This window comes from Antechinus flavipes, chromosome 5 (assembly GCF_016432865.1).
Source record: "Antechinus flavipes isolate AdamAnt ecotype Samford, QLD, Australia chromosome 5, AdamAnt_v2, whole genome shotgun sequence".
Taxonomy (NCBI): domain Eukaryota; kingdom Metazoa; phylum Chordata; class Mammalia; order Dasyuromorphia; family Dasyuridae; genus Antechinus; species Antechinus flavipes.
In genome coordinates, this window is record NC_067402.1 from 292438417 (window position 1) to 292456145 (window position 17729).

At 64.4% G+C, this 17729-nt stretch overlaps 2 protein-coding genes across 7 annotated transcripts in view; one reads left to right on the forward strand and one right to left on the reverse strand.

Moving 5' to 3' along the window:
- Window positions 1-11541, forward strand: part of SBF1 (SET binding factor 1) — a 35717-nt gene extending 24176 nt beyond the window's left edge. For 2 of the 4 annotated variants that reach the window (XM_051962594.1, XM_051962596.1), the window contains 13 exons: window positions 652-729; window positions 994-1181; window positions 1264-1437; window positions 2170-2271; window positions 2886-3071; window positions 3166-3292; window positions 3400-3530; window positions 3613-3843; window positions 7064-7174; window positions 7256-7467; window positions 7860-7947; window positions 8043-8174; window positions 8259-11541. In XM_051962594.1, the coding sequence (XP_051818554.1) occupies window positions 652-729; window positions 994-1181; window positions 1264-1437; window positions 2170-2271; window positions 2886-3071; window positions 3166-3292; window positions 3400-3530; window positions 3613-3843; window positions 7064-7174; window positions 7256-7467; window positions 7860-7947; window positions 8043-8174; window positions 8259-8357 (1859 nt within the window). In that variant the 3' untranslated portion in view covers window positions 8358-11541. The remainder of the gene's footprint in view (window positions 1-651; window positions 730-993; window positions 1182-1263; window positions 1438-2169; window positions 2272-2885; window positions 3072-3165; window positions 3293-3399; window positions 3531-3612; window positions 3844-7063; window positions 7175-7255; window positions 7468-7859; window positions 7948-8042; window positions 8175-8258) is intronic. The other 2 variants (XM_051962595.1, XM_051962597.1) reach the window with 1 other exon arrangement.
- PPP6R2 (protein phosphatase 6 regulatory subunit 2) overlaps window positions 11494-17729 on the reverse strand; it is a 112832-nt gene continuing 106596 nt past the window's right edge. For all 3 annotated transcript variants that reach the window (XM_051962600.1, XM_051962598.1, XM_051962599.1), the window contains 4 exons: window positions 17467-17555; window positions 16169-16391; window positions 11928-12152; window positions 11494-11678 (listed from right to left, as the gene is read on the reverse strand). In XM_051962600.1, the coding sequence (XP_051818560.1) occupies window positions 11627-11678; window positions 11928-12152; window positions 16169-16391; window positions 17467-17555 (589 nt within the window). In that variant the 3' untranslated portion in view covers window positions 11494-11626. The remainder of the gene's footprint in view (window positions 11679-11927; window positions 12153-16168; window positions 16392-17466; window positions 17556-17729) is intronic.

A 17729-nucleotide genomic window follows, 5' to 3' on the forward strand; every position in this document is an offset into this window, starting at 1 on the left:
TATTTGTTAGGATTGCTTTTGTTTGGCTTAACCCCGGGGAGGGGGACGTGGTGAAGGGAAGAAGGGAGAAGGACTCACTCGGGGGCCGGAGGATCCTGGGTCTGGGAGTGACCGCACCCATCCGTCAGGGCGCCTGAAGTGTGGCCCTTAGCCCACTTGTCAGGGAGGCCCTGGTGTGGGCCTGAGGGCCAGGGACCCAGCAGAGGGTGAGGGGGGGCTGTGAGCGGAGGCGTGGCCAGCGGGCAGCGCGGCGGCATTGGGGGCACTCAGCGGGCAGGGCTGGAGAGATCCAGGAACCCCTGTCGGGGGCCAGGCCATCCGGCTTCCACTTCTCTCCTCCTGTCCTCTCCTCGGCGCAGCCGGTTAAGTTTGGAGTGGAGCCTTCGTCCCCCCGGGGCCCCGGCAGGAAGGGCCCCTGCCCCCCAAGTTTACCACGTAACCGAGGGGTCGAGGCTGCCCCAAGTCCGCGGCCTTCGCAGAGGAACCAGACGGCGTCCGGGAGGAGCGAGGGCTTCCTCGGGCTGCGTGCCGCGCGGTCGGGGGAGGAGAGCGGGGGGCGCCTGGGACCGCCCCGGCTCTCCAGGCTGGTGTTCCTAACCGTGCTGCTCGGGGGTGGGGCCTGAGTCTTCTCTTTGTGCTGTGCCCCCCCAGCACCCAGTCCCAGAGCCAGGGTCACCACTCTGTCCAACCCCACGACAGCATCAGTCACCAGACGGACCGCTCCCCGAGGTACCGTAAGCCCCGGGCACTAACTCTGCCTGTGTCCCCCTCACCGCCCCAGGCCATTAACCCGTCCCTGCCCCCCACCGAGGCGCGGGCCCTCGTGGGGGGCGCCCCGCCCCCCCAGCGCCAGCTCTGAACCCCGTGGGGCCCCTCAGCATTCACGTAGTTGTAGCTGCGACGGCCCCTTTGGAAGGCCCGGCCGCCCGTTTCTGAGGTAAGTGGTGGAGGCGGCGGCCCCGGCGGCCCGCTCAGCCGGCTCTCTCCCCGCAGGAAAATGGGGCAGCATTCGGGCCGGCGGCCGCAGCAGCGCGTCCAGCCTGGCTGTGGATGTGGGCTCCAGGCTGGCGGGCAAGGACTTGCTGGGGCCCCCCCAGCCCAACGGGGCCCCCTCAGAACCAGGCTTCCTGCGCCCCCAGCGGGCGGCCCTCTACATCATCGGCGACAAGGCCCAGCTCAAGGTGCCCTGGGGGGCGTGGCGGGCGGGACCGGGGCCGGACCTCCCGGCCCCGCCCCTCACGGGCCCTCCTCTGCCCATCGCAGGGCGTGAGGCCGGACCCCCTCCAGCAGTGGGAACTGGTGCCCATCGAGGTGTTTGAAGTGAGGCAGGTCAAGGCGAGCTTCAAGAAGCTTCTGAAGGCCTGCGTGCCCGGCTGCCCCGCCGAGGAGCCCAACTCCTACCTGCGCTCCCTGGAGGAGTCGGAGTGGCTGAGCCAGGTCTGCCCCCCTCCCCCACTGAGCAGTGGGGCACCGCGTGTGCTGTGGGGGCAGGGCCCCTCGTGTGGCGGGCTCGCGCTCGCAGCCCCTCAGTCGGGGGGCAAACACGTGGCCGCTGGCTCCGGGGAGAGCCGGGCGGCTCGGTCGTGGGATGGAGGCGGGGAGGATGTGGCACCTACAGGGATGGGGCGGGGGGGCTTGGCAGCTGCCCCGTTGTCTGCCCTGGGCCTGGAGCTCTCACTGCCCACAGTGAAGGAGCCGGAGTAAGAGGCCCTTGCTGCTGGAGGGCCGAGACCTTTGGCTAAATCTCAAGAATCCCCTTGCGCTTCTGGCGTGGCCGGGGGTGGGGAGGGGGCGCCCCGGGCAGCCACAGCGAGGTGGGACGGTCGGGAAGGGGAGCCCGCCTCGGGGAGCTGCCCGGGAAGCAGCAGAAAACCCCGGATCGGGAAGGGGAGGGGGCGCCGGCTTCTGAGCCAAGGAGGCGCGGGTTAGATCGGCCTTCCGGGGGGGGAGGGCAGAGACGGGGAGCCCGGCACCTTGGGCGCTGCTGCCCTCCGGGAGCGCGCCGTCCGTGCTCGCCGTCTTCCCCAGTCCCCCGCCCCCTCTTGGGAAGGCTGTGGTTGTGGGGGGGCCGCTCCCCTGAGGACCAGGGCCGGCGTCAGGGGCGTGGGGAGGCGTGGGGGGCCGGGTGCCCGGGGGTGCCAGCAGGCCGCGTCTCTGCCCCCTCTCCAGATTCACAAGCTGCTTCAGGTGTCCGTGCTGGTGGTGGAGCTGCTGGATTCGGGCTCCTCCGTCCTTGTGAGCCTGGAAGACGGGTGGGACATCACCACACAGGTAGAGCGGGGGTGTGCGCGTGCATGGGGGGCACGTGGTGAGGGCCCGGGATTCCGACCAGCTCCCGCCCCGGGCCGAGCGTCTGGAAGCCGGGCCACAAAGGCAGCGCTCGTTCTCCCGGGTCCTCTCGGCCTCCGGGGCGGGATCCGGGGAGCCTCCCGGGGGAGGCTGGGCTTGATCCCCCACTTCTGCCACCAGCAGCTGCCCCTGTAACCGGAGGGAACTGGCCTTTGGTGCCTCCCAGACCTAGGCCAGGGACTCCTGGGCGTGGAGGGAAGCGGAGCGGAGCGGGACGGGGGCGGGCACGCGGAAAGGGTCCTGAAGCAGCGTGTCTGTGTGTGTGTGTGTGTGTGTGTGTGTGTGTGTGTGTGTGTGTGTGTGTGTCTGTGTGTGTGTGTGTCTGTGTCTGTGTGTGTGTGTGTCTGTGTGTGTGCATGTGTGTCTGTGTGTGTGTGTGTCTGTGTGTGCATGTGTGTCTGTGTCTGTGTGTGTCTGTGTGTGCATGTGTGTCTGTGTCTGTGTCTGTCTGTGTGTGTATGTGTGTGTGCATGTGTGTGTGTGTGAGTGTGTGCGTGCGCGTGCCCACGCCTGTGCTGACACGGGGGCGGGCGCAGGTGGTGTCCCTGGTGCAGCTGCTCTCGGACCCCTACTACCGCACCCTGGAGGGCTTCCGGCTCCTGGTGGAGAAGGAGTGGCTGTCCTTCGGACATCGCTTCACGCACCGGGGGGCCCACACGCTGGCGGGCCAGAGCAGCGGCTTCGCCCCCATCTTCCTGCAGTTTCTAGATTGCGTGCACCAGGTAGGGGCTTTCCGAGGCTGACTGGGGGGCGCTGGACGGGGGAAGGGAAGGGGGGGACCCTGCCCGTGACCCCCACCCGCGTCCCTCCCGCCAGGTGCACTCGCAGTTCCCCATGGAGTTTGAGTTCAGCCAGTTCTACCTCAAGTTCCTCAGCTACCACCACGTGTCTCACCGCTTCCGGACCTTCCTCTTGGACTCAGACTATGAGCGCATCGAGCTGGGTGTGGCTGGGTGTGGGGGCTGCGGGGGGCCGTGCGCGGGGGCAGAGATGGCCGGGGGGCAGCAGTGGGGGGCAACGCTGCGGGGGCTGAGCTCCCCCCTCCTTTAGGCCTGCTGTATGAAGAGAAGGGCGAGAGGAAGGGCCAGCAGGCGTGTAAGTCCGTGTGGGAGTACGTAGAGAGGCTGAGCAAGAAGACGCCCGTGTTCTACAACTACATGTACGCCCCAGAAGACACAGAGGTGAGGGCTCGGGGGTTGGCGCAGGTGGCCGGGGCCCGGGGACCCGCAGACGGGCAGCACGGCCCCTCCTCCTCCCCTGCAGGTGCTGCGGCCCTACAGCAACGTGTCCAACCTGAAGGTGTGGGACTTCTACACCCGGGAGACTCTGGCCGAGGGACCCCCCTACGACTGGGAGCTGGTTCAGGGCCCCCCCGAGCCCGTGGAGGAGGAGCGGCCCGATGGCGGCGCCCCCCAGAGCAGGCGCCGCGTCGTCTGGCCGTGCTACGACAGCCGTCTGCGGGCTCAGCCCGACGCCATCTCACGCCTGCTGGAGGTGAGCGCGGGGTCCTCCCGGCTGTGCGGCGAAGGGCGGGGGGGTCCCACGGGGACCACTGGGGGGCGCCGGAGGAAGACGGGTGGCTCATTAGGTGCTGGGGAGCCCACAAATCAGGGGAGTGAAGGACGGGTCTGGAGAGGGGGAAGAGGAGAAAGAGAGGAGGGGGCGCGGGCGGGCTTCAGGTGCTGGGTCAGTGTCTACGTGGGAGGGGGATTCACCTTGCTCTGCTGGGCCTGAGGGTGTCGAGGGTGAGGAGCCCTCTGAAAGTGGGGCGGGCTGCTTCCAGAGGGAAGGGGAGGGGAAGGCAGCGCGTGTGGGAGCGGGTGCACGTGTCAGCACTGCGTGTTTGTATCTGCACGTTAGTGTGTGCTCATGTGTGTTTGCATGTGTTTGTGTTGGGGAGGGGGCCCTACTCAGGAGGGGCAGGCTGATGGCCTGGGCCCGGGCCTCCTGCGTGTGACCGTGTGGCACCCGGGGGCGGGTGACGGTGCCTCTGGGAGGCTGCGGAAGGAGCCTGAAGAGCAGGGGCGGGCCGGGAGGGCGTGTGCCAGGCAAAGGGAAGAAAGTCTTGAGCCTCGCGGTAGTCTGATGGTGGCTGTGAGGTTCCAGGCTGTGACCCCATCGGAGCGCGCCACGGCCGGGCAGCTGAGACCCCCAGGACTTGGGTCTTGTCTTTCTGGCCAGGTGGGGCTTGGCCGGTGTGCCTGGGGCGGGGAGGAGCCGGGCAGGACTTTAGTGCCCATGGCCTGTTGAGGGGAAGGGGATGGAGTGCCCGTGGGAGCCCCCTCCCCACATAGCCTTGTGGGGGCTTCCTGCTTCAGAGAGGGAAGACTCCCCCGAGCTCGGCGAGGCCGTCTGTGCCCCGTGGGCGAGTTCAGAGGGGGATGAGTGTTCCGTTCCAAAGGGCCCCCACTCCATCTGCAAGTGGGAATGTCCTGTACCGCCGAGGTGCGTCACGAGCACAGAGCTCGCTCGGCGCGCTGGGACTCTTGCCTGGAGTCCCCTTCTCCCGGCACCATCTGCCCTCCCTCCCTGCTTCCACCCTTCAGTCTCCAGAGGAAGTGGGAGAACCCAAGCCTGCGCCCCCAGGGACAGGGGGATGAGATCTCACCCCCCCCCCCCCCACTGCAGAATGAGCTGCCCCTTCTGGGGAACCGCCCGGACCCTCCTCTGCTCCTCGGGGGCTCCCCTGCAGCTCCCCGCCTGGCTTCTGGCCCCACCTCCTTCCTGGCCTCCGTGGGCCAGGCCGTGTGGCCAGCACTCCTGGGGAGAGGGGCCCTCGGATCATGTCATCCGACCCCCCAAGCTCCCGGCCTCGCTCTTCCCACTCTCTTCACAATGAGTGGCCCCGGCCCCTTTGGGTGACCTTTTGGCTCAGGGTGAGGGAACCTTTCGGCATCCCCTTGATCTGCGGCGTCCAGATCTGAGTGCCTGAGCCGGGCCGAGGACAGACCCCTTTCTTAAGGTTGGCTCCCACAGCCTTAACGACCCTGCAGTCCCCCCCCGACCCCACGGTCTGTTGGCGCTCCAGACCAAGCGTTAGGCAGCCCCGCCTTCCATATCCTGGTCTTGGAAAGTGGATTTTTTGGATGCAACAATAAGATTTTGAATTTACTGATTCAGTCTCCTCTGCAGTGAAGTACCGTGTTAAAACTTTTTAATATATATGTATATATTTTTCTTTTTAACATTTTAACACTCATTTTGAATTTTTGAGTTTCAAATTTTCTCTTCCTCCAGCCTTTCCCCCACCACGTGGAGCCGTGCAGAACATTTCCACGTTAGCTAGGTTGCCAAAAAAGAAAAAAGCAGGAAACTTAAAGAAAGCAAAAAAGTACCTTTCAGGCACACTCGGAACCCATCTCTCTGTCTGAGGCGGGGGGCCATTTTCATCCCGGGGCCTCCAGGCTCGTCTCGGAGCCTTGCGTGGCCGAAAGGAGCGAGGTCATTCACGGGGCTGCATCGGCAGTGTCGCTGTCCCCGTTACAGAGTCCTCTGGCTCTGCTCACTCCACTTTGCGTCCTCAGCCGCTGGAGGTCTTCCCGGGCTTTTCTGAGAGCGTCCTGCCTTTTATTCCTTAAGCAGGACGGTCCCTCGCCGCGGCTCGGTCGGTCACTCCCGGCTGGTGGCCGTCCCTCAGTTTCTCACCCTTGGCCACCACAGAGAGGGCTGCTCTACGAACGCGTACTCCTCTGGGACTTTCCCTTTTTCTCTGATCCCTTTGGGATCCGAACCCAGTGCTGATATTGCAGGCACCTTTATATCATCCCATAGCAGATTATATCAGATCATAGTATATTAACACATCATACTATGTTATACTAATATATAATACCAACATAATGTTAACATATAATAATATATTACTATATAACAACATATTGCTTACTAGATAATAATATATTGTATTCTGACCCTTTGGGCCTAGTTCCGGATTGTCCTCAGGAACGGTGGGACTGGTTCACAAGCCTGCCGGCCGGTGCATTAATGCTCCGCTTTTCCCACTGTCCCTCCTCCATTGGGTCATTTTCCTTTTCTGTCTTATCAGCCAATCTGCTGGGTTTGGGGGGTACCTCAGAGTGCTTCTGATTGGCGTTTCTCTAATCTAATCTCCTCTGGAGTTTCTTGGTTTGGTGTCGGCCGTTTGTCAGCCGGGGAGCAGCGCGCTGCATGGTGGAGGGTTGGGGTCCACGGCCTAACCGATTTCTCCTGACGGCCGGCAGTGACCGCCGCCTGGGGCCCTCCCAAGTCGTTGTGTTTGAGGCGTGCATGTGTGTGTGCGTGTGTGTGTGTGAATGTGAGGGGGGGTTAGCCCAGAAAGGACTCCTGCTCACTTACGCTTCACACACCCCATGCCCCTCACATAACCCCACCCCCCACCTCTTATCAGAAAGGATGCTCGGGGCTAGAGATCTAGCAGCATGAGAGGTGACATCACAGGGGGCTGGGGGTGCAGGATGGTGGAGGCTCGGTAGGTCACACAAGGAGAAGATTGAGTTTTTAGCCCAGAGGAGGATCATGGGAGCCGGAAGGTGCCCCTGCACTGTCTGGTTTATCTGGGCCCTTCCGGGCCCGGGTGGAGGCTTGGCCTTTACCCTGACCCTGGTCTTGGCTCCTTCCGCCGTCCGGGATGTGCCGGCGCCTCCTGACCCTGAGCTTTTCTACAGAAGCCCCTTACTTCCCCACTCCCGCCCCCAACTGAGACCTCTGTTCCCAGGAGCTGCAGCGGCTGGAGACGGAGCTGGGCCGGCCCTCGGAGCGCTGGAAGGACACGTGGGACCGGGTGAAGGCCGCCGCCCAGCGCAGCGAGGCCCGCCAGGACGGGCGGGTATGGGGAGGGGCCGGGGCGGGCGGGGGGAGGGCAGCTCGGCGGCAGCCCCCCTGAGGCCGGCTCTCTCTCCTTCCCCAGAGCACCCCCAGCTCCCTGCTGATGTCCAGCGTGTCCCATCACCGCCGCTCGCTCGGGGTTTACTTGCAGGAGGGGCCCGTGGGCTCCACTCTCAGCCTCAGCCTGGACAGCGACCAGAGCAGCAGCTCCACGCCCTCCAGCGGCCGGCAGGCCGCCCGCCGAAGTACCAGCACCCTGTACAGCCAGTTCCAAACTGCTGAGAGCGAGAACAGGTGGGCGTGCGGGGGGCGGGGGGCCTGACCCTGGGGAGGACCGACGAGACGAGACTCCCAGACTCCTCGCGCCATCACAGGCATTATCGGGGGAGCCTTCGCCTTCACGGGCCACCCCACAGGCACCCCCACGGACACCACGGGCCTTTGTGGGCATGGGGTTAGAGGACTGCTGGGATAAAGGTCTGGGTCAGGGGCCCCTGGGGCTTTTGCCCTCCCCTAGGACCCCTGGGAGGGGCCCGTTTTGTTGGCCGCTCGCCCCCTGAGGATGTGGGGTTGCCTCGGGGCCCAGGGCCTGCTGTGTGCTGGCGCCGTCAGGCTGTTCTGGGCAGGGAGCCTGAGTGGGGGTCCCCGTCACCGACCCCGGGCTCCGCCTTCCCCTGTCGGCCTAGGTCCTACGAGGGCACCCTCTACAAGAAGGGGGCCTTCATGAAGCCCTGGAAGGCCCGATGGTTCGTGTTGGACAAGACGAAGCACCAGGCAAGGGGGCGGGGCGATGGGCGGGGCGGGCCAGGCCCGGGGGGTGGGGCAAAGAACCTGCCGGTCACGTGCGTTTTCTGCCCGCCCCTCCCCAGCTGCGCTACTACGACCACCAGGTGGACACCGAGTACAAAGGGGTCATCGACTTGGCAGAAGTGGAGTCTGTCACTCCCGGGACCCCCACCATGGGCGCCCCCAAGACGGTGGACGAGAAGGCCTTCTTCGACGTAGGGCCCGGGCTTGGGGCTGGGGGCGAGGTGGGGGAGGGGCCGGGGGGACCCCGTCTAACGGGAGCCACCGTCCCCACGCAGGTGAAGACCACGAGGCGGGTTTACAACTTCTGCGCCCAGGACGTCCACTTGGCCCAGCAGTGGGTGGATCGGCTCCAGAGCTGCCTGTCGGATGCCTGAGCCAGACGGGGACCCCGGAGCTCCCGGCGCCCGCGCCCCCTCCCCCTCCCCGGCCCAGCCTGGGCTCCTCCAGGGTTGGACTTGAGCTTCCAGTCGTTACAAACCACTATGGGGGCCCAGGGGGCAGGGCCATCCAGTCTGCCCTTGTTTACAGGCCCTGCCCTCCCGGGGCATCCAACAGTATTGGGATTCCGCACCGGGGTGGGGGGCCCCACAGAGCGTTCCCCCACCCACCCCCAGCCTCAGCACTTGACTTTGTACATAAACTCCGGGGGCGTTGGTCCCCGTGATGTCCTGACCCTCACCCTGGGGCAGGGCCTACTCAGTGAGCCCCTCCCCTCACTCCCAAAGACCTAGAGCCGGACTGTGCTGGGCCCCGGGGCCCCCCGGGGTGGGCCGGGGCTCAGCGTGGCCTCTCTCCACCCCGCACTGCCCCCCAGGGCAGGCCCGCGGGTCTGTCCTGGGCCCACCTTCCCCCCTGACTGTAATTTATTGCTGGTGTCAGGACTGAGGCTCCCCTGCCTGTGGAGGCAGCCATGGTACAGTTCCCTGCCCCCCAGCTAGACTCCCGGGGGGGGGGGGGGGTCGGTGGTCACCCGGGTCCTCGAGGTGGGTTCTGTAAATAGCCTGACCCTGTGGCAGGACTGCGGCCCACTGTCACTCGTGTAGATTCTGTTCACCCCGGTCTGTAAATGTGTCTGGCCCCGGCCCCCGGGCCCCCCCACGTATTGTGTCTAGAACAAAGGATTATATAAAGAGAGAACTAATGGAATTTAATAAAAAAGGAGCCTTCCTGCTCTCTTGAGCGCCCCTTGCCCTTGGCCACACCGGGAGGGGAGGGGGGGGCGGCCCCGCCCGTGTGTCTCCCCTGGTCCTGTGGCCTCCAGAGACAGCTTCCTCCCCGTTGGGAGGAGCCCGGGAGCTCCCGCTGCCACAGGAGGGGGCGCTCGGCTTGGGGTCTTCCCCTCTAGAACGTGCCTCAAGGGATGGCTCTAGTTCACTCCAGGAAGGGGCGGCCTTGCCCAGAGGGCTCCTGTGGCCGCCGGGTGACACAGGCAACCATCACCCAGGCCGGAACCCTGGCCCGCCCCGGAGCTGTATCAGGGAGGGGCTCGAGATCCTGGGGGGTGGGGCTGGAACAGGGATTATGTAAAGAAAGGAAAGGGAAGATGTGTGGGAAGGCCAGGCAGCTGTTATGGCAGCGGGTCTGTGGGGCAGAGGTGTCCCAGAGCACGGGGTCCAGTCTCGGGACATACAAGTGGGGCTCCATCTGCACCGGAGGGCCTCCGGGGAAGGCCAACTTTGGGACGAGAGTGCCCCTGGACCAGGCTAGTGGGGCAAGGATGCCCACAGCAGCCCACCCAGACCCAGAGGTTTCCAGGGAAGGAGGGCGGGGCCCTCGGATGGGCTTGTGCTGGGGGCGGTTAGAGGAAGAGTCACTTCTGCTTCCCAGGGGGCCGTAAGGGACCCTTTTGCTCTAGGACACTTGTGCAAGGATCCGGGGGTCAGAGGGGCCCCCTGCCAGTCCGCCCTCCCCCAGGCCCAGCGAGGCGCACCCGCCCAGGGCCGCTGGCCCTTTCTGAGAGGACCCACCCGCCCCTGGCCGAGCGAGCGCAGGCGCGCAATTTATACTCGGGGCCGTTTCAAAGTATACATGTGATATGTTTACCAGGATTTTTAAGATATCGGCATCTAGTCAGCAAATCAATCAAAGACCAAGGGAACAAACGTTCTGTGTGGGAGGTTAGAACCTGGCTCCCCTGCGCGGGTTCTGGCCGAGGGCCGGCGGGGGAGGGGGCCAGAGGCAGCAGTGGGGAAGGGGAGGCTGGCCCGGGAGGTGGCCGAGGGTCACACCGGCGCATCCCCTTCCCCTAACGCCACTAGCTAGCTGGCTCTGGGGGTGGGCGGGGCTCTGGATCCCAGGTTAAGTCCCCGCCCCCTCCAAGAACCAGGGCAGCTAGTCTTGTCTACGGCGGCGCTCTCGAGGGCGCTGGTCACTGTCCTGGTCAGTCTCTGCCGCTCTCCCCCGCCTTCCCCGGGCCGGGGGCTCCACTAGGCTCATAGCTGCAACCTTGTTTATTCGGGGTGAGTGGGGGGAAGGTGGCCCGCCACCTCCCGGCTCCAGCTAAGCCTTCCCTTCCCCGGCGCTCCCCGGCTCTGCCCTCTCTCCGGCGCGCCAACGGATTTCTTAAACTGGCTGCCCAGAACCGCCCGGCCTGGGACTCCCTCTCTGCGCCTCCTGGGACCGGGTCAGCTCACAGGGCTGCTGGGTTGTGCTGGTGACATAGCGAGCTCCGAGCCCACTCGACCCCCAAACTTCCCACCGGCAGGTCACTCCCGCGGGCTTTACGTTGGGGTGCATCATTTTCCATTTCTTCTTGGAGGTTTCATCCGCTTCAGCCTGAGACCCTGGGCCTCCGGGCCTCCAGACTACAAGCAGCATGGCCGGAGCCGGGGAACCCCCTCTCCCCTGGCTTGGGAACCCTATGCCTGGGGCAGGGGTGGGGAGGGGCGAGGGGCAGAGTCCAGGCCTCGGGCCCCAAGGCCGCAGCTGATACAAAGTGCAAAAATGTGGCTGTTCCTGCATCCATTAAAAACCATGAATAACAAGAGGCCAGAAAACTGCTCACAGATCCCCCATCTGCAAGTCCAGGGGGCCGGGGCCCACGCAGGCCGGCCCCCCGGCTCCCTGGCGGCCGCAAGGGCTGTTCCTGAGGCAGGCGGTCCTGTTTCCGAGTCCTCTGTGGGCCGTCTCCTCCCCGGCTGCTGAGGGGTGAGCGTGGGGCGGGAGGCTGGGGGTGGTCGGAGGGGGCCCGGGGCGGCTAGGGCCCGATGGTCTACCTTCCTCCCTGCAGCCCCCACCCCGGGGGAGCTCGGGTTCCCTCCGCCTCTCCCATGAGGCTTTATTGCTATACGGAGGCAGCACTTGCGCTCAGTGACCCCCCAGGCCGAGAGAGGAGACAGAGGAGAGCTCGGCATTCGGGGAGCGGCCCGGGGGCGGTGGCGGGGAGAGGAAGCAGGTTGGTCTCGCTCCCGGGCACCTCCTGTGCTACACGAGACAAGGCGAACGTCCTTGCCCACGTTCGCTAAGAAAGGTTCCCTCGTGGCCGCCGCCTCACTGGTCCTGACCACCAGCTTTACCAATGCAGCATTTATTAAAAAATAAAATTAAAATAAAAAACCAGACCATTTGCATCACCAGGTAGTTTTCTTGCCTAAGTGGAAGCAGCCCGGCCTCAGGGAGACGTGGCCTGAGGGAGGCAGCAGCATCAAGCAGGGCCATTTAACGTGGCTTCCGGAGAAGGGGGCGCCTCCTCTTTCCTGCACCGGTGGGGGGGGAAGAAGGGGGCGGCTTTTAGAATGCAAGGTCCAGGGGCCGCCGGCCAGCCGGGGATGCTGCCCCCCCCAAATCGCTCCTTGGGCCGGCTGGGGGCCGCGGGCGAGCCACTCCCACACCGCTGGGAGCCTCTGAGGGGGCCAAGGCCTCCCCGCGTGCCCGGCAACCCGAGGCCCAGAAAAGCTATGGCGGCCCAAGGCCCCCCACCCCCCGCCTGCGGCTCCCCATCTCACCTGTCTTTCGTCATCGTTTCCCCGGCAGCCGCGGCGGCCATCGTCGCTACCGCGGAGACGGTGGCCGTGAGGACGACCGAGGTGGCCACCACGGGCAAGCTCGCGGAGGCTGCTGTGGCCGAACTGAGGGCGGTGGGGCTCCGGGGCTCCGGGGTGGGCTGCGAGGCACTGGGCGCCCCCTTCTCTGCCGTCGGCAGCTTGTGGATCAGCAGAGGCTCCGCGTCGCTGCAGGGAGAGGGCAGAGCTCCGTTGGTACCGGCCCCGCCTCTGCCTCTCTCAACAGAGATCTCCAGAAGCATCCTTAGCTCCACCACGTGCCGATTGTGGCCGGGCCCCCCAGAGCACGGCCGGGACTGGGGCAGGGGCGCCCAAAGCCCTTCCTCAGACTATTTTCCACAGGTTCTCCCTCCCCTTCCCTCCCCACGCCGGTCCTCTCCATGGGGGGATTTCTCTGCCCCACTTCTCCCTCATTCACTTCCTGCGCTCTCCCTTCCCCTCCCGGTGGGAGGTTCTCTGCCAGGATCCCCAACCTGGGCACCCTCAGCCAGTCCCTAGCCATCCTCTAACATCAGGTGCTTGACCCCTTCGGGTGAGAGTTCAGACCCCAGAAATGTGGTCTAGGAGACCTTCTCAGGCCACCTCCCATCCCCCTCTGGCTTTGGCCGGGCCCGGGCCGGGAAGACCCTGGAAGCTGAGGAAAGCGGCAGCAGCCTTGGGGTGGTCCTGGGGGTGGGGTCTCCCGTGGAGCTCAGCGGCAAGCGGATGGGGCAGAGAGAAAGCAGCATGGCGGGGAAAGGCGAGGGGGAGGTAGGGACGGCTCCTCCTCACTGCTGCCTTGGGCCATAACTGAAGCAGAAGCCCAAAGATCAGCTGTGCCCCCCCAGCAGCAGAGCCAGGCTCGCTCCTCCTCCCACAGGCATGGCCGTCACCGGCCAACGAACTGCTCCTGTGCCCCCCCCCGCCCCCCAACGACCTGTCCTTTCCCGAGTTTCCGGGACCTCTCCCAGCACACCAGGTCCCGGGACAGTCGCCCATCTGCCGCTGTGAAAGCCCTCTAGGGCAGGGCCCGGTCATCTTTCCGGCTTCCCATTTCCCCCCTCCCCCCTTTCACCCCCCCAGCCCATCCCTTCACAAGTCACTTCCTACGTTTCCTGATTCTCTGAAGCAGCATAAACGATGTTCCCAAGTGACCGCGCTCCCGCCTGGGCAGCAGCTGCTGGGGGGGGGGGGGGGCCTGACTTGCTCCCCCCTACTGTTTCCCGGCTTGCCCCACACTGCAGGCTGCCTAAGGCTGCGCCCTCGACTTCTCCAAAGCCCAGCTCAGAGCTGGGCAAGCTGAGGCTTAAGGAGACCTGGCCCAGCGGGCCCCCCCGGGGAACCCCGGAAAGCTGTTGTCGGGCAGGATTCTGCGGCTACCTGGCCGAGCTGCTGACCCGGGGCCTGCTCCCTTTGGCCGCCTGACCTCGGCTCACACACCCTTCCTGAGGGGTGCCCTGAGCCCGGCCCCGGCTGTGGACAAAGGAAGAGCCGCTCATGGACCTTCCTTCCCAGCTTCCTCTAGAACACTGGGCACCTGACCCTGGGTGCGGCGATCTCCAGGAGAAAAAGGAAGGATTTGGGCCTCGGGAGAGAGCAGTACCCGGAAAACAGGAGGGGGAGAAAGGCCCGGGCCTTCCTGGCCCCGCTGCCACCCCAGAGAGGAAATGCAACGGGGCAGACTTCCCCAGTGCCCTGAGAACGGGCCCCCATGGCCGGGAGTGGCCCCAGGCTTGGGAACACTGACAGGGACCGGGGAGGTCTGGCCAGAGCCGGGCAAAGGCGTGTTTCTGTGTGTACATGCCGTGCATGTGTGGGGGGTGGGGTGCGTGTGCACGTGTGCTGGAGTGTATGGGGGGGGGGGTGCCCGTGTGCGCTGCGTGTGCGGCGTCTCAGCAGCGCACACCTTGCGGCCTCGGGGCCGCCCCTCTAAGGCCTGGGTGGACAGTGACTTTTTAGGGAAGGCTTTAAGCAGCTTGAAGGGGAGCTGGTAAGATGCGAAGGTGGCAGATAAGGTTTGGAAAGGAGGGGAAGGGAGGGGTGCTCTTGGGCCAGTCTCCTCTCTCAGTGCCGGCCACAGGCGGGCCTACAAAAACCTTCACTCTCCTCCAGGGAGCGGGCAAAGGCGTCACTTTAATTTGGATCTGAAAAGGGCCCCGTGCCCAGGCCTTCGCCCAAGATCCACCTGCGGGAAGAGCAGCTGAGGAAGGAAGAGGCGGGACGGGGCCCGGGCCGGGGACACTCACAGCAGGACTTGTTTTCTGGCAGTAAAGAACTGGCAACCAAGTGGGTGCTGCTGCTCAGGAAAGAGCCAAAAAGTGACAACTCTGGTTCAAAGATCAAGCGGGCTATGGCCGCGCCACCAGAAACAAGGGGCTCGAGGGCTACAAGGACATCCACGAGGGCAGGGTGGGTCGATGGCAAAGGAAGTGGGAGGAAGGGTCGACCATGGGCCGGGGCAGCGTCGGGAAGGAGCCCCAAGCAAAGGTGACATGGTCAGGACAGGAGCCGAGCCAGAGGGTGGCGCCCTCCATGCCGCGGAGGCTGGCAGCTGGGCGCCGGCAAGGGGGCAGGAGACAAGTCTGTCGGTCTCCCGGCCTGGCTTTTTCCCTTCTTGGATCCTTGGGATCCCTGGTGGCTTACTGGTGGGAAGGGGAAGGAGACACTGGAAGCTGAGCTGATGCCTCGAAAGAACCGGGGAGACCCAACTGGGTTCTGCACGAGGGCCCGGCTGCCCACTCCTAGGCATCTGGTGAGCTGGCCCCGGCTCTGACTGGGTCTGAATCCCGGGCCAGAGGGGACTTTCTCTTCAGGAAAAATGAAGCAGGAAAGACTAGGAATGAAAATCTCCCCACCCGTGCCCCTTAAGGGCAAACACCCCGTGCCAGGGCTTCCTCTCTTGGGGCCCCCTCCTCCTCCTGAGCTCATTTGGGAGCTTTTGAAAACAGGATTTCATGGGGTCTGTTTGATCACAGGCGGCTGACCCTCCCCCATCGCCACGTCCTCGGGAGGCCGCCTCCTCCACCCTGGGAAGAAGCAGCCAAGAGCCTCTAACCCTTTTCATTTTGGGTCCCAGGGTAAGCTCGCTGGCACAGCAGCTCAAACACGGGCTCCGGGTCAGAAGGACTGGGGCAGCGGGCACTCGGCCCGCCTCCGCTTTCCCAAGTGCCAGGCGGGGATAACAGCAGCGCCCTTCCCAGAGCTCTTCTGAGGATTGTGAAGCACTTTTACAGTGTCTGGCACACAGCAGGCGCTTATTAAATGCTTATTCCTCTTCCCATCTCCTAGGTACTGTTCACAGAGTTAAACATGAACATGTGCAATGATTTCCCCATAGACAGGAGCCAGAAGCTAGAAGCTGCTTGTTGCCACAGCGACGCTTGCTGCCTCTTGGGCGTGCAGGAAAAAGCAGTTCTAAGATAAGGGGCCCCAAGGGTCAGCCCCGTCCATGTGCTATTGGAGTATTGGAGGCATCATAGGGACTGACACGCCAGGGCCCTGGCCCTGGGCCTGCCTTGCCAGGAGTTGGGCTCGAAGCCTGGAAATTTGAGGTCTTCCCGGGGGTCCCCGCTGTCGCTCCCCATCTCAAGGAGCCGGGCTTTAGCAAGCTTATCAGACGGCCGACGAGGCCCCTTGGCCACCTTCCCCAGCAGCCGTCAAGCTCGGCTCAGAGGTGCTGCATCGGGCCTCGCTGCTCCCGCCTCCTACTCGAGGCCTCCTGGACAATCCCCATTCCCAGGCCTCCTCATTCACCCTTAACCTCACCCACTTCCCCAAATTGGACCAGGGGAGGAGCTGAACCACAGAGCACTAGCCTGGAATCTTTCCTGATTTGGGGGGAAACAAGGGGAGAGACGGCCCATGTTTTCTAATTGCCGCTTGCGGCCCCCTGGGTCCGCTGGGCGAGGGCTGGCAGCATTTCCGAGGGCCCCAGCCTCCCTCCAGAACCTCTGAGGCCGCCTCAGGGTGGGACGCCTACTCTGTCCTGATCGTCTCTGAAAAATCACCCTTGAAACAGGGTTTCTTTGGTGAGTAAATATTCGAGTCCACTCCAGGGCAGGGACCACATCGGAGCCCACTCCTTGAGCATCTCCTGCTCTGCGTGGAACATGGGGTGGGGAGTGTGGGCCCGGACCCCTCCCGGGGCTGGCCCCCTAACTAGCATGCCCTCCAAGCCCGCCCCTCAGCCTTCATTCTCCTCTCACCTGCTCGAGACGGCCTTCTCCTTCTTGGTGTCCATTGTCAGCTTGAGGCCTTCCTGCCCAGACCCAGGGCCCACAGTTTCAATGATGATACCCGCTTTCTTCTCCTCCTCCTCCTCGTCTTCCTCCTCACTGTCCGAGCCCCCCGAGGAGCTGCTGTCGGAGGCCACCAGGGGGGCCTTCCTTGCCACACACACATTCCAGACGCAAGGAGCAGCCGGGCCGACTGCAAGGGAAGGGGGAAAGCGGTCACTCTGAGGCCGCGGGGGCCCCGGCCAGTTGGCACCCAAGCCCTTCGGGACAGTCCCCCGCCATGATGCTCTCAGCCCACTCAAACCCAGAGCAGTCTGAGCCGGGCTGTCTTTCGTGAGATGCGCAGGCCCAGGGCACTCGAGTCCAGCAGAGGTCCAGACCCACCCACATTCCTTAATCCCTCACATTCACATGCTACCCCAGCCTTTCTGGGCAGGATGCCCAATGCTGGAGGGGCAGCATCCCTCCTCCCTGGGAGGGCCTCCTGGGCCTCCCGTGATGCAGGTGGACCCTCAGGGGACCGGAGAACTGGCCCAAAGGCATCCTGGGCCCGCCCCCAGACTGCCATTCTCTGGAGCTGGCTTAAGGCCTGAGAATACCCACTTTAGGATGTGAAGCTTATGGTTTTAGCTCCTGGACATTTTCATTTCCTGAGTAACTATCTGGCTGGAGTGACCCGTGCTTTCTGTTTGCAACCAGGAGGCTCCTGAGGACCTGGTGCGACCTTGAACCTCGTGGGTCAGCTCAGCAGAAGTCTGCTTTCTATGCCCACCCTGGCGGCTGCAGTGGCCCAGGGCCCAGGAGTTCCTCGGAGCCTTTCTGGCTCCCAGACTTGGCCCCCTGGCACTTGACCTTTTCTCCCCGTTTTTTGATCTTTTCTCTTTTGGCCTAAGGGTCACCGAGAATGCACAGAAAAGTCTCAAATTGGTAAAGATTAAAGCCAAGCATTTAAAAAGCAGCCAAGCTGTGAGCCACTTCTTAGCTCTCCTGAGCCCGTGTCCCCTCCTTCAGCCTCCTCTAGGCGAATTCTACTTGGGGATCTCATTTGGGAGTCCCGTCCGCTTCGGAGGAGCCGGGAGCTCGGCCCCGTGCCCCTCAGCTCGGTGGCAGCGGTTTACCAGCGATTCTGCCAGTCTTCCCGCTGACCTGCTCACTTAGGAGCAATGGCGCGGGTGCTTTTGGGGGTCGGCGCCGCGGGCCCTGAGCCTGTGCCGGCCTTTGCCACCAGCCCCACCCCCGCCTCCCCGCCATGCTCTAAGGCCACTCACAGCTCTTGTCCTGGCTGGGCTTGGGCTTTCCCTCCGAAGTGCTACTTCCTGTGTCCACGGGAGAACTGCATCGAGGACCCGATTCCGAGCTGGAAAATGAGCGGGGGTGAGCCTGGCAGCGGCCGGGGCCCAGGCTGCCAAGTCCCTAACGCCCGGCACGTGCCACTTTGCAGACCTTCCCAATGAGGCTCCACGAGAAGCCCCGAGAACGAGTGCACAGTGTCCGGCCTCCCCCGAGCCCCCGCCTTCTTCCTCCAGCTGAA